This window comes from Grammomys surdaster, unplaced genomic scaffold, assembly GCF_004785775.1.
Source record: "Grammomys surdaster isolate TR1022 unplaced genomic scaffold, NIH_TR_1.0 64, whole genome shotgun sequence".
In the NCBI taxonomy this organism is placed as follows: Eukaryota; Metazoa; Chordata; class Mammalia; order Rodentia; family Muridae; genus Grammomys; species Grammomys surdaster.
Genome location: NW_021604566.1, coordinates 5,505,714 through 5,518,826, shown reverse-complemented (window position 1 = coordinate 5,518,826; position 13,113 = coordinate 5,505,714). Strand labels below are relative to the sequence as shown.

Genomic DNA, 13,113 nt, shown 5'->3' with positions numbered 1-13,113 from the left:
CATATGGTTCCTCTCCAACTATTTCTATAATAGTTATTTTTAACTAAATATAAATTTTAATGAGAAAAACTTCACATGCATTATTGGTTTCTAAAACAGTGCTTTGAAACAATACTTCTTGCTAAAATTCAGAAAACTGAAACCAGTTGTATTTCTTACAAGCTTTTTTGTTTTGTTGTTTCTTACCATCACTGTTTCTCACACCTTTCCGGTTTTTAAATTATTAAAGAAACTATTGTTTCAGATTTTCCTGACAGATTGTTCATAAGTGGTAACAAGTTTTACTTCACTGCAAAAGGGATACAGCAGCGCACATCGCCCACAGTACTGCTAAAGCAGATGGAGGTCTTAGGAAGCCCCTAGCATTTAATGAGCTGCAGAACGGAACAGGGCTTGGCTGAACCCTCAGTTCCCTATTCACAAGTATTTCCTGGGTCTCACTCTAAGTGATGCCAGCCAGGCGTGTTTAGGAGGCGGTTCTCACCAATGGGGAGGCAGCTGGAAGAGTTCCATGGGAAGCCTCTGCTGCTTTCTTTCTGGCAAACGCCCACATCTGGCTGCTGCTGGAGGCAGCGCAGGCTCCAGGAGAGGTCCCAGTTGCCCTCGGTGCTCGGTTAACCGGGAATTGCCAGTTGCAAACCTCACTGACCTTGGGGGTCTCTTGGCGGGGTGAGGTGCCACAGAGGTGGAAGCATTGCAGGGTTCCTCTGTTGCTAGAGCCGTGATGTCACCCGCCCCTCCTAACCCGCGGTTGGTTGTTTTGTGTTTCAGCTCTGCCTGCAGTTGAGCACAAAGACCTGAAGGAGACTCCCACAGCCTTCAGGGAGAAGAAAGGAAGCAGCCAAGCCTATTAAAAGGAACTTGTGGCTTGTGGCCTTTTTGTGTAGGAGCGGCCTGGAAGGGGAGAAAAGTACACCGAAGCCACAGTGGCGGTTAATGAGCTGTGAGATGAGGCGCAGCCGCGGCTGACACTGCTTCCAGGATCCTTCATCTGCCCTTTGTGCTTCGTGTACATGTGTCTGTTCAGGCCGGCCAGAGGCGCCCAGAAGAGCATCCACCACGGCTGCCGGAGAAAGACCTCCCACCATGCCCACGGAGACGCTACAGACAGGTAGCATGGTGAAGCCTGTCAGCCCCGCGGGCACCTTCACGTCGGCGGTGCCCCTGCGCATTCTGAACAAAGGACCTGACTACTTCCGCAGGCAGGCTGAGCCCAACCCCAAGAGACTTAGTGCGGTAGAGCGGCTGGAGGCTGACAAGGCCAAATACGTCAAGAGCCAGGAGGTAATCAATGCCAAGCAGGAGCCAGTGAAGCCGGCTGTGTTGGCCAAGCCCCCCGTGTGCCCAGGAGCCAAACGAGCACTGGGCAGCCCCACTCTCAAGGTGTTCGGCAACCATGCCAAGACCGAGAGTGGTGTGCAACGCGAGACCCTCAAGCTTGAGATCCTCAAGAACATCATCAACAGCTCAGAGGGCTCCAGTTCTGGCTCTGGCCACAAGCATAGCTCCCGAAACTGGCCACCTCACAGAGACACCACTGACCTGCACCGGCATTCCTTCGCAGAGTCGCTGAAGGTGTATCCTACACCTGGCCGTGGCAGCCCGCAGGAGACCAGCTCCCATGTGAGCAGGCGGCTGTTGGAGCAGTCCGCGGAGTCCTTCCTGCACGTCTCACACAGTTCCTCAGACATCCGCAAAGTGACCAGTGTGAAGCCCCTTAAAGCCATCCCCTGCAGCAGTTCTGCCCCTCCCCTGCCTCCCAAGCCCAAGGTGGCTGCCATGAAGTCCCCTGAGGCTGACCAGGTGGAACCAGCCTGTGGGGTCAGCCGGAGACCTTCCCTTCAGCGGTCCAAGTCAGACTTGAGTGACAGGTATTTCCGAGTAGATGCAGACGTGGAGAGGTTCTTCAACTACTGCGGACTTGACCCTGAAGAGCTGGAAAACCTTGGCATGGAGAACTTTGCAAGGGCTAATTCTGACATCATATCACTCAACTTCCGCAGCGCAAGCATGATCAGCTCAGACTGTGAACAGTCTCAGGATAGTAACAGTGACCTTAGAAATGATGACAGTGCCAATGACCGGGTGCCATATGGCATTTCTGCCATCGAAAGAAATGCTAGAATCATCAAGTGGCTATATAGCATCAAACAAGCTAGAGAGTCACAGAAGGTGTCTCACGTGTAAGAGGCACAGTGGTGAAAAGGAGGGAGGGGTGGGTCTGTCTGCATACACAGTTGTGAAGGTCGTGAGGTCTCCTTGAAGTGTTGTGAGCTTCTCCACTCTTTGTGTTGCTTGTTGTGCAATGTTCTCAAGTTGCATGCCTGTCAACATGGCGACTGGCCTGGCTTCCTTGTCACACCTCTGCAGAGCCTTGCTGAACACTCGTCTGCCAAAGTTTCTGGCCAGAATCTGATTTGGGCTTTGCTCTTAAGCAAAACTGTTTACAGGAAAAAAAAATGGTTTCGATTTCTTCAATATTTATGTGGTTTTTGTGTTTTTATACCCTGCATTATTGTGTCTTAATTAAAAAAATTTATCAACTGGCTTTTAAGTTGAGAGCAGAATCTTTTTGAAACAAAAAGCCACTTTGCCTACATGGGAGACCATAACACTGGGAAAATATATGGGACTTGCCACCAGACACAGAATGACTGACAGATATAGAGCCAGGCTGGAGTTTATTTATGGGAAATCAAGTGGTTGGCCCTGCCCTGTGCTTCATACACTGGCATTCCCTTGCCACTTTGTTGCCTTGTGGGGCAACAGTGCAGTCCTTGGTCCAATTCAATGTACATGATGGTATTTTTGTAGTACTGACCCCAGGAAAGACAATCAGATAAAACCCGGGATAAGAAATGTAGAAGGTTCAATATTGATTGGGAGGAGGTTGGGGAGACTATTGTTCAAAGTGAGATAATTCCGAAATCTCTAGTATTAACATGACAGGAAGTGCCACTCTACAGCTGATTAAAGCTGATACAGAATGCGATTTTTAAAACGTTATTTTGTGGGATTTTATTTGTTTTGTGCTTTTGCCCAAGAACTACTAACTCCTGTTGTTTCTCTCCCTTGCTCCCATGGAAGTTGTTCTGTTTGGGGCAGATGGGTTGGGCTTCTGCAGGTTTGCACTCTGAAGACTTGAAGGGAAGTGAGGATACCATTCATGTCAGTACAGTCTCCATCCCACCGCGTCCCGTGGTCGCAGCTTCACATCTCAGCAGTGTGACTCTGTTACCTTGCTTATACTCCTCTCTCAGGCTGTGGGTCTTTGTTACAGCCCTAGAAAACTATAGAAACACTGTAACTTTCTACCCTGTTGTCTCTTGTTGCCCCTTCCCACAATAACCTTCCCTCCTGGTGATTTCAGGAGCTGTGAGCCAGCTGCCAGTGTTGGCAGTGGAAGCAGAAGACACCGGGTGGTGGTCTCCTCACTGCTTCACAACCCATAGGTTCTCAGAACCACCTTGGTCCTCATCAGCTACTAGGAGCCTTTAAATGGTGTGAATGCTGTAAGACTTTGTACATACTTTAGTTGTTCTGGAATCTAAGAAGAAAGTTATGCTAATAAATAGCTTTCATGTAGGCTTTACCTGTGCTGATTTCTTTGTCCTTTATTTTCTTCATAAGAAGTTAACTTTGGACTGTGGGCCAGAAGCACATTTTTTATAGGCTTTATGAAACATTGTTCCATTACATTGACCTCACTCCATCTCAATGGCTACCAGCAGCACTATTCTTAATTGTAGTTATTTTGGTGTACGTTTGCTAAAATAGTTACTGCCTCTTCACTTAGTTGACACATATTTTATTTTTGCCTTTCCTTAAACATCAGGATTTTTTCAAATTTTTCAGAAGACTCTTCAGTTGAAATACTGGTGTTCTTACTGGGGGAGGGAGGGTACATAACTTTGACATGGCTAGCCCTGATTTCATTTGTTCAGGCCCAGCATCAGTACCACTGTGTGTGGTCATGTCTTTCCCACTTACTGATCTTTCAAGGTGGCAGACCCTGGACCACCATAGTCAACAACCTCTGCCTTAAAAGGACTTAGATTTTTTCACAGCTTTGTAAGAGAAGTACCATTCCTAAGGAGCTGTGTCCTGCCTCATGACTTGAACATTGAGGATTCAATGAGTATTTATTGAATCAAGAAATTTTCTTCTAAGATTATACTTAATATGCAAATATAAGGAAGCATTATAAAAATAGGATTTTCAAAAAGAGTAATGATTCTCAACCTATTTTACTGGCAAATATTTTATCTCCTGACTCTTCCTACTAGTTTTCAATTCATCCTGCTTCTCTCAGCCATGTTCTCTGCGACTAGAACTGTGCTTTACAAAAGGAACATTTTTTTTTTTAGAATTCTCCTGTGAATGGTGGTGATACATATTCAAATTAATATAATAAGAAATTTTCTGAGCAAAGAAAAAAAGGTTTGTCTACGTGTCACATATATAGAAATATGACTTTTCAAGACATAGATGCCTCGGCATACTTATCAATTTTTGGAGCAATTAAAATATTGAAAAATGTTATTTTCCTAAGAAAGCCATCTTTGTGGAGAGGAACATTTCCTAGCTAAGTGTATGCCATTGCTTATGGTAGTTTGGTTGTAGATGGTGCTTGCAACCTACACTATATAGCTAGCATCCATAAGAATCAGTCCAGTCTCCTAGCCTCATTTGTATACTGGACAATGTGAGGCTTTCTGTTCCTATGAGACGTGAGAGCCTCTACAAAGCATGCCTTCTTCTAGCTCCTAGAAGTTTCACACAGGCATACACTCAGGAATATAAGGTTACTACATTCGAGGGTCCTGGAAACAAACTCAGTTTGGTTTTCTGAAAACCACCAAATCCTAAAGCAGTTCTTCCACATCCATTAATTACTATGCTGTTGTCTAGGTCAGGCTTGGACCGCTTCACCTCAAGTATTGTTTCTAAAACTTCTACATGGGAGTCTCCCCTCAGCCAGCGCCACTCAGCCCACTGCCACGCCTCTGTATAGCAGACACCCTCTTGATGGTTAGATGGTTAGATGGGGTGGATTGTTGAGAGGATAAATCCTAGCTTCTTAACACAGAGACACTTTTGGACATTCACCTCCCTGAATCTAGACACATCCAGGCTGCCAAGATGCTACAAAAGACAAGTTAGTTAACATTAAGAACTTTCCCTACTAATTTCATGATACACAGTATAATAAATTGCCCCAGAACTCAGCAATTTAAAACAGTAAGTACTCGCTATCTTATTGTCTGTGCACTGAAAACCCTGGACTGACTTAGCCAAACAATTCCTGACAGGTTGTTTCATGAAGCTGTTCTCAAGATGGTGGGTGGCAGTGCGTCAGGATTCGCAGCTAGAACACCACTCTCTAATATGGCTTCCATGGCAAGTAGCCTCAGTTCCTCACAAGAAAATTCTCTCCTATATTCCTCAGGGTTCTCCAGAGGAACAGAACTTATAGAACAAATATATGCAAATATATACAAAAATACAAATACACACACAAATCCAATCTATGGAGTCAATTAGAATGACTTACAGCCTATGTTTCAGCTAGTCTACCAATGATTGTCTACCAAGAAAAAGTCCAAAATCCAGTAGCTGTTCAGTCCGTGAAGCCAGATGTCTCATCTGGCCTTCAGTATACATCAGGATCCCTAAGAAGGCTCTAATGCCAGTAAAAGAATGGACTTGCTATCAAGAACAGATAAAGAGAGCAAGCTTCCTTCTCCTATGACCTTTACATAGGCTACCAGCAGAAGGTGTGTCCTAGATTAAAGGTGGATGTTCCCAACTCAAAGATCAAGATTAAAAGTGGCTCTTCCCACTACAAATGATTTATAAAAATAAAAAATAAATAAATAAATAAAAATTCCTATGGATGTAATCAACCATTTAGATTTTAGTTAATTCCAAATTCAGTCAACATGACAACTGAGGACAGACATCAGGGCTCCCTAGGGCATCTGTCTTGTGCTATAGGAATGACTAAAGAGTGAGTGAGAAAGGCAGATCTGTCCTGTGTCCTACACCTCTGTCACAATTGGGGCATTAGAGGAAGTGAATCCCCAAATACAGCCCACATGGGCAAGAAAGCAAAGTGTGTTTTATGAATGTGAGCTTGAGTTGGAGTTATTTATTTATTTGTTTATTTTATTTATTTATTTATTTATTTATTTATTTATTTGGTTTTTCAAGACAGGGTTTCTCTGTGTAGCCCTGGCTCCCCTGGAACTCACTCTGTAGACCAGGCTGGCCTCGAACTCAGAAATCCACCTGCCTCTGCCTCCCAAGTGCTGAGATTAAAGGCGTGTGCCACCACTGCCCGGCATTATTTTGTTTTAATTTGACGATGCTTGCAATTGAACTAAAAATTGAACACATAACCTTGCACATGCTAAACAAAAGCTCTACCATGGGCTGCACCCCCTGTAAAGGCCCATGCTAGTGGACGAAAGCCAAAGAATAATCAGTCATAATTTTAAACCATGTGCTGCTGCAGCTCGGTAGTTTGTCATTTTCTGGGGACTCTTCCCTCTACCCTTAGTCTCAAAGATACTCTTTCAAGACAACACTACATTCAGTAACATTTTTTTCATCCCTAGGTAATCTTACCCTACTAGCTGGTGATTTTTGTCATGGCTACAAATTCAGCCCGTATAGGCCTACACGATGTCCTTATTAAAGTATAGCTTCCTGATAACTATATTTCATGTGAGAGAGAGAAAAATATTCTCCCAATAAATACAGACCTTGGGAGACAGTCCTAGGTTTCACAGTGTATGACACAGCAACCCAGAGTATATGATACATACTTAGTAAGTGTTCACTGGTAGTAATGGAAAAATTTGACAGCAACACTGGGCAAGGAATGGTGGTGTTTATCTTTAGTTTGAGGATCCCTCATCAAAAAGTACTTGGGATCAGAGTATTTAGAATTTTTCACCTTTTTAAATTTGAGGATATTTGCATAGACTTTACTAATCAATGATCATAATGCAAAATCCTGAAATCTTAAATGTCCCAAAATAGGAATTCAGAGCATCAAGTTGTCCTCAAACTTCAGAGCATTTCTTATTTTGAATCATAATCACCTTGTCTCATGTTTAACCTCTAGCCTAAAATATAAAACCTGTCCAAGGAAGACCCACGTGGCAGTTTCTACCCTTACTTTATCAGTGAAGAACATCAGCCCGATGGAGATGAAAGTCCTTAGCAAGACCCCGTGTGAGGCAGGTACTGGACAACTTAGAACTCAATACTGCAATCCCCACTCCACTTGTCTATGAACCTTATTCAAAACCAGAGCAAGAGCTTGTGCACAGAACAGGAGGGACCTTCAGCTTATTTGACCATTAAATCTGCTGCCAAGGTGTGTAAATGTGTCAAAGGTGTTTCAACTTTCAGCAACCCCCACCCCAGCCATCTAAATGGTATCCTATAAATTTAGAAAAAGACTTCAGCTGCTCAAATGTGAGTAGCATGCAGCCATTGAGTTCAGAGAGACAAGGCCGCTGGGAGAGCATTCTTCCTTGTGGATTTTTAAGTGACATCCTGCATTTTTGGATCAAGGATGTTTGGAAGGCTAAAGAGCAGAGAAAAATAGCCACAAATCTACAGTCAGGAAACATATTAGGGCTGTTTGAGGAATCAGCATCTCTCTGTTCTCATAGCCTTGAGAGGGTGCATGCTGTTCTGGCCAGCAGATACATTAGGAAATAAGATCAAGGATGTCCTAAGTTAATGCTGAATCAGTCTTAACTCACAAAAGAGGACTGATCTCACTACTCTTTTGAAAATGTCAAACCTAACTCAGTCACTTATTAGCTCAGGATGGCCATAAGGTCTGTTGTAGCTGCAGGGCTGCCTGAACCTGCATTGAGGCTGCACATGGGCCTCTCTCCAAGGTGACTTCATGATGATTCATTCTCTTGCTTTATCTGAAACCCTGACAGAAGAGAATGCCAGGGGAAGATGGCTCAGTTTTTGCATCCCCTCCCTCCACAATCTGAGATCCCTCTGTTTAACAGGTGACCTCCATTTCCTCACCTGTGAAAAGGACAGGGTCGTCTGATACCTATATTTTTTTTGACAGTTTGAGTTTTGAAGAATTAAGATACATATAAGGAATATGAAAATTATTTCCTTATACTTTATTCATGAATAAGGGACAGATGAGGCCCAACTGAAGTCAGACACTGCACTGAATGCCACTTTATGCACCAGCTGCCATCAAGGGTTGGTTGGAAAAGGAAATGAGGTCTATCAAAGGATTCTTCTTGAATAGAAGGGACCCCCAAAAAGACTCATTAGCTTTTCTGATTGACAGAAGCTGACAGATGGGATGCAGCCAGGCACACACTAAGTCACAGTGTTTTGGGGATGAAAATAAGTCTTTCACTAGATGAACACTCCATTCATCTCAGTCTTAAAACAACTATTAGTGTCTTGAATGCTGCTCTAGGCTAAGCCCTCAGTCACGTTATTGCATTCTCAAGAACTTTAGGATTAAATAAGAATCCACCTTGCCAACAGGGTATCCAAGAATTAAACATTCTTTTTCTCAAAGGCACCCATTTAATAGTTAGGAAGAAGGAAACAAACCAAAGTTAATAAAACGACCTAAGACTCCTTTGTATGTATGAAAATGAATCTTGGAATCTAGTCTGGTAGAAGCTGGGTTTGATCCTCAACAGTAAGTTACACTACAGAATTTTCTCAGACCCTAAAAACTATTGTGTGTACTGACCTGTGAATCTTCCTTATAATGAGTAGTTGACAAACATTCATTGCATTTAATCACATCAGGACTGACCAGTGGTCCTCAGCTTGTTGCACAGAAAAGAAAACAGGTACAGAGAAATGCAGTAAGACACTCCCAGTGGCTATACAGGCACTGGAAACTGGCAGGCTGGTCAGTGCCACTAGAACAGAAGGATGGTGTTCTGACCTCACCAAGGAAGCAGAGTGGGTGTTGCCTACCTCACTAGTCCATATAGAGAAAGAGCAGCAATTTGTGAGCGAGCCTACTCCGGGTGGTCCGGGATGCCAAAATGAGACAGCAAGAACCTAAATATCTGGTAGAAATCCTTTGAATTGTGATCCTTCCTAAGGTAAGCGACAGGCTGCTTCCCTGCCCTGTCAAGAATCTGGTCATTAGAAGTTGATCTCTGCAGTTCACTGGATTGCAAAAATAGGATTATTGGTAGGTTGGCTTATGATACATACCTTTAGCATGTCTTCAACTTCCAGTGGACTTGCGATGTAATCCATAAGGAGGCTGGAGTGTCTTTATTCCTGTCCCATGTTTCTTGTCTCAAAAACTATACATTGGCTACTTTGATTCAGAATTTTTTCTATTAGGATAAGTTAACTGCTTATTATGTAACCTTAGGTATCTTAAAACTTCATATAGATAAAGCATTCTAAGAAATTTGGGTAAGTTTTGAAGTTACTACCTATATTTTAACTTGCTTCTGTAAATACTTTATCCTTAGGTGACTAGTGGTCCTCAGGAGCCATTTTACAAGTCGGATTTCTCTATTTGCAAGACACCCAGGCATCCCCCGCCTACTATTTACCCCATTTTGTTTACTCTCCACCCACATCTGCTGCCACAGCATGGCTCTGCCTCAGTTTCCCAAAGGCCCTCTCACTGAAGATAGGCAGTATTTTCCACTGTGGTATGACCCATTCCTTAGAAAACCACCTGGCATGTGTTGGAAGGAGATGTGAGGTAAATAGATATGTGATAAGGAAAATCTGGGATGCTAGTACGATTTCTATTTAGTACGATTTCTATTCTAGGAGAGGAAGTTAGTGGAATGGCGTCCACAGTGACCTACTGGCTGTTAACCACTGAAGATCTCCCAGCAGATTAGCAGCAGCAGATCTGACTCAGAAGCCACCCATGTATGCTTCCACTGTGTGTCACAGGTTTGCCCTCTGTTCTCTGGAATTCTGCTCTCAGGGCTGAGGAGGGAGGAGCAAGCCACTTTTGAATACAATTGTTCCCTTGGTGGGAAACAACTGCACTGGTGGCTTGCAATTGATAACATTTGGAAGTCCTGCTGCAAGACACAGAAGACCTCCTTACACCCTCGTCAAGTGTACTCTGTCTTCTCAAGGCTAAATGAGTCACCTATTTTCAAGGATTGGTAGGCTCTCATAAGTGCTTCTAGTGCTTTCTTCTTGTATGCAATAAAGGGATAACAGCAGTAAGGAGAGCTCCTTGCTTGAGTGTATCTAAGACCAGGCTGGAAGGTGTCTTGGTTCTTGCATTCTCTGGGCAAGTTCTAGGCCATCATTGGAGCCACTGAGCATTTTAATTTAGAGGGAAATGCTGAAATACACACCTTGGTAACATCCTAGGCATGTAGCTATTTCAATGAAAGCTTTTATTTTCTCCTAGTGAGCTGGCAGCTGCACATGGCTGGGAAGTGTATGGATCCTGTCTGTGGCTGGGGGAGGGTGGAGATACTAGGGGTAGGGGGTGGGAGGGCCTTGGGTGGGAGGGCTCTGTTCAGCTAACTCTGGACAAAGGCCCAATGTGTCTTGTCCAGTGTTTCAGATTTCTCAGGGCAGCTCAGTGCTCAGGCATCTGTTGTCGCACCGGCTGGCTCCCCTGAAGACCCCTTCTCTAGTTTTATGGGCCACTTCCATCTGTTGAGAATTCTTGGGTGTGAAGAATCTGTGAATTGAGATCTGGATAGTGTTTCACATTCTCAATCGGTCTCCACATTTAACATGCCACCTGATGCCTGTAAAGCCAGTTTAATAGCCATCATGGGGTTGTGTATTTTCTGCACTTAAATGACTGTATATTCATATGCATACACATGTTGGATTCTTCAGGAATTTGCTCCAGACAAATGTGCTTCAGGTCTCATTACACTACACTTGTTTCAAAATTCAGAAAAGGCCAACCAGTCTTGCTGAATTGTTAACACGGATATGGCTTTTTTTGTGAGAACTTTGGTTTTCAATAAAGACATAGAAGGGATGAAATAAACTATGAAATTCAGATGTACTGGTTAGCTTCTTGAGAAAACAGGATAAAACAGGAAAGTTGAGAATCAGACTTCTCATGACATCCCTGAATAAAGCAAAATGAAGAGAAGTGTCCCTGACCAAACATCTGGAAGCTACTCAGGCTCTGGTCACTTTTAACAAGCCACAGGGAGGACAGCAGGATGAGGAAGGATGAGATGACCAAACTCATGGGATGTTAAGGAATAAATGTTTATGTGAAAGACAAATCAGTGTCCTGCAATCGAATGTCCTTAAGGCCAAAACCTGAGTGAATGCATACAGGCCTGTTCTCTGTTTCATTGAGGAATTTAGTGTATAAGAGTCCCTGTCTACTTCTGTCTGAACCTCCTTTGGGGAACCTTGCTAATCCACCTCTCTTTGAACCATAGAAGTTGAGGGACTGGGGAGCAAGAAGAAATGGGGCCAATCCAGTGTCATACCCTGTCACTAGCAAAGTCCCAGGACCATCCTAATCAAGCCCACTTCACCGAAGTATCAAAAAAGAGAAGAGAGTTAGAAGGAACTGTCACATGTCCTAACCATTCAGCTCATCCTGCTACTAGTGACTGCAATTGTCACTGTTTAGTATCTTTTATATTTATTAAATATTAGTACATAGTTAATGGAAAATAATAAATATAATGAAAGTAAGGAATAGTTCAAAATGGACACAATACTTATATCTTTAACAGTAATAGAGTACACATATAGCACGTGGCCCACACTACATATACACATTGACAGCTGCTCACATGTTTGTAGTTATTGGTGTGTCCTGTGTTGTCTATGAAAAGCCTGTCTAAACTCAGAGCTGAGTGGTTCAGTGACAAGACAGAGAGAACATCAGCAGACTGTCCCTCCTACAGAACACACCAAGAACGGGAGGTCAGTTAAGAAGCCCAAGATGGAGTCTCTCAGAGCCAGAGAAATTCAAAACCTTGATGGGAGCCAACCAGCAGCTGGAGAATTTCTGAGAAATGATCCAGTCTCACCAAAGCACCCAGGGACAGTAGCTCACAGGCAAAGGTTGCCACTCACAGCTGGTGTCACTGTTCACAGACAATGTCACTACTCACAAACAGTGGTCACTTCTCCATACCTCTCTGCTCCCAGCCAGGGGAGAGCAACTCACAGTGGTCACTGCTCACACCTCTCTGCTTTGTGAAGCCCCTTCCCACATCCCTCAGTTGAGAATAGAAGAGCTTTCTTGGAGACTGGAGTTTTCAGCTACCAATTGTCTCCTAGTGCACCTAGAAGCCCTCAACCATTTCTCCCAATTCCTTGGGATTCTGTTTTGTTGTCTATGAGATGGAGCTACTGTTTGTTTCCTGGCTGACTTTTCTGTGAGGGTTAAGCCTCTAGTCTTTTCAAGAGGGTTAAACATCTATGAGGGACTTCTCTTCCTCCATCATCCTTGCAAGACTTTTTCCTGAGGGGCTTCCAATTGCTTAGAAGGATGTATGGTAACGCTGGTGGGGGCCCCAGCTATAAGAAAAGATAGGCCTCGGGAACCTTTACTCAATGCAGTAAAGAATCACTACCTCCTGCCACAGTGTCCTGGGTTTAGTGAAGCATCAGAAGGCAGGAGAGTAGCAAGAGAACAGAAACCCAGGGACATCTAACCTCCTGCAGCCCCGATTTCTTCCTCTTTTTCAGTTCCAGTTAAAATCCACTGAGACAAATCAAACTACCTTCTTTCCCAGCTATGCCATTTCTATAGTCCATAGTTACCTGTGTTTGCAGGTAGCAATCATTCCTGGTAGAGAATATTACAAAATAAATTATGTTCAGCCTGGTGGCATACCCTCCATTGTTTCTTCATTTAAAAATGTTGCTTAAATATAGACTTATTTAAATTTTCCACTGGCAAGTCAATGGAAAACCCACTCACCCCAACATTAGGAACATGGTTCATCTGGGACACCTCTCCTCCTCTGCTACGCTTGAGAACTTTCACCAGTTTTATTACTACTTTACAAAAATTAACTGTAGCCCTGCAATTGTTTTGATTGCAGTGGAGTGTAGGAACACGTGCACATGTGTGGTTAATTAAAGTCTTAGACGACC

General features: G+C 43.6%; 1 protein-coding gene across 3 annotated transcripts in view; it reads left to right on the top strand.

The window, feature by feature from the left end:
* Positions 1 to 3,592, top strand: part of Fam110b (family with sequence similarity 110 member B) — a 137,047-nt gene extending 133,455 nt beyond the window's left edge. For all 3 annotated transcript variants that reach the window (XM_028769584.1, XM_028769592.1, XM_028769601.1), the window contains one exon: positions 772 to 3,592. In XM_028769584.1, the coding sequence (XP_028625417.1) occupies positions 1,087 to 2,187 (1,101 nt within the window). In that variant the 5' untranslated portion in view covers positions 772 to 1,086 and the 3' untranslated portion in view covers positions 2,188 to 3,592. The remainder of the gene's footprint in view (positions 1 to 771) is intronic.
* Positions 3,593 to 13,113: the final 9,521 nt, after the last annotated feature.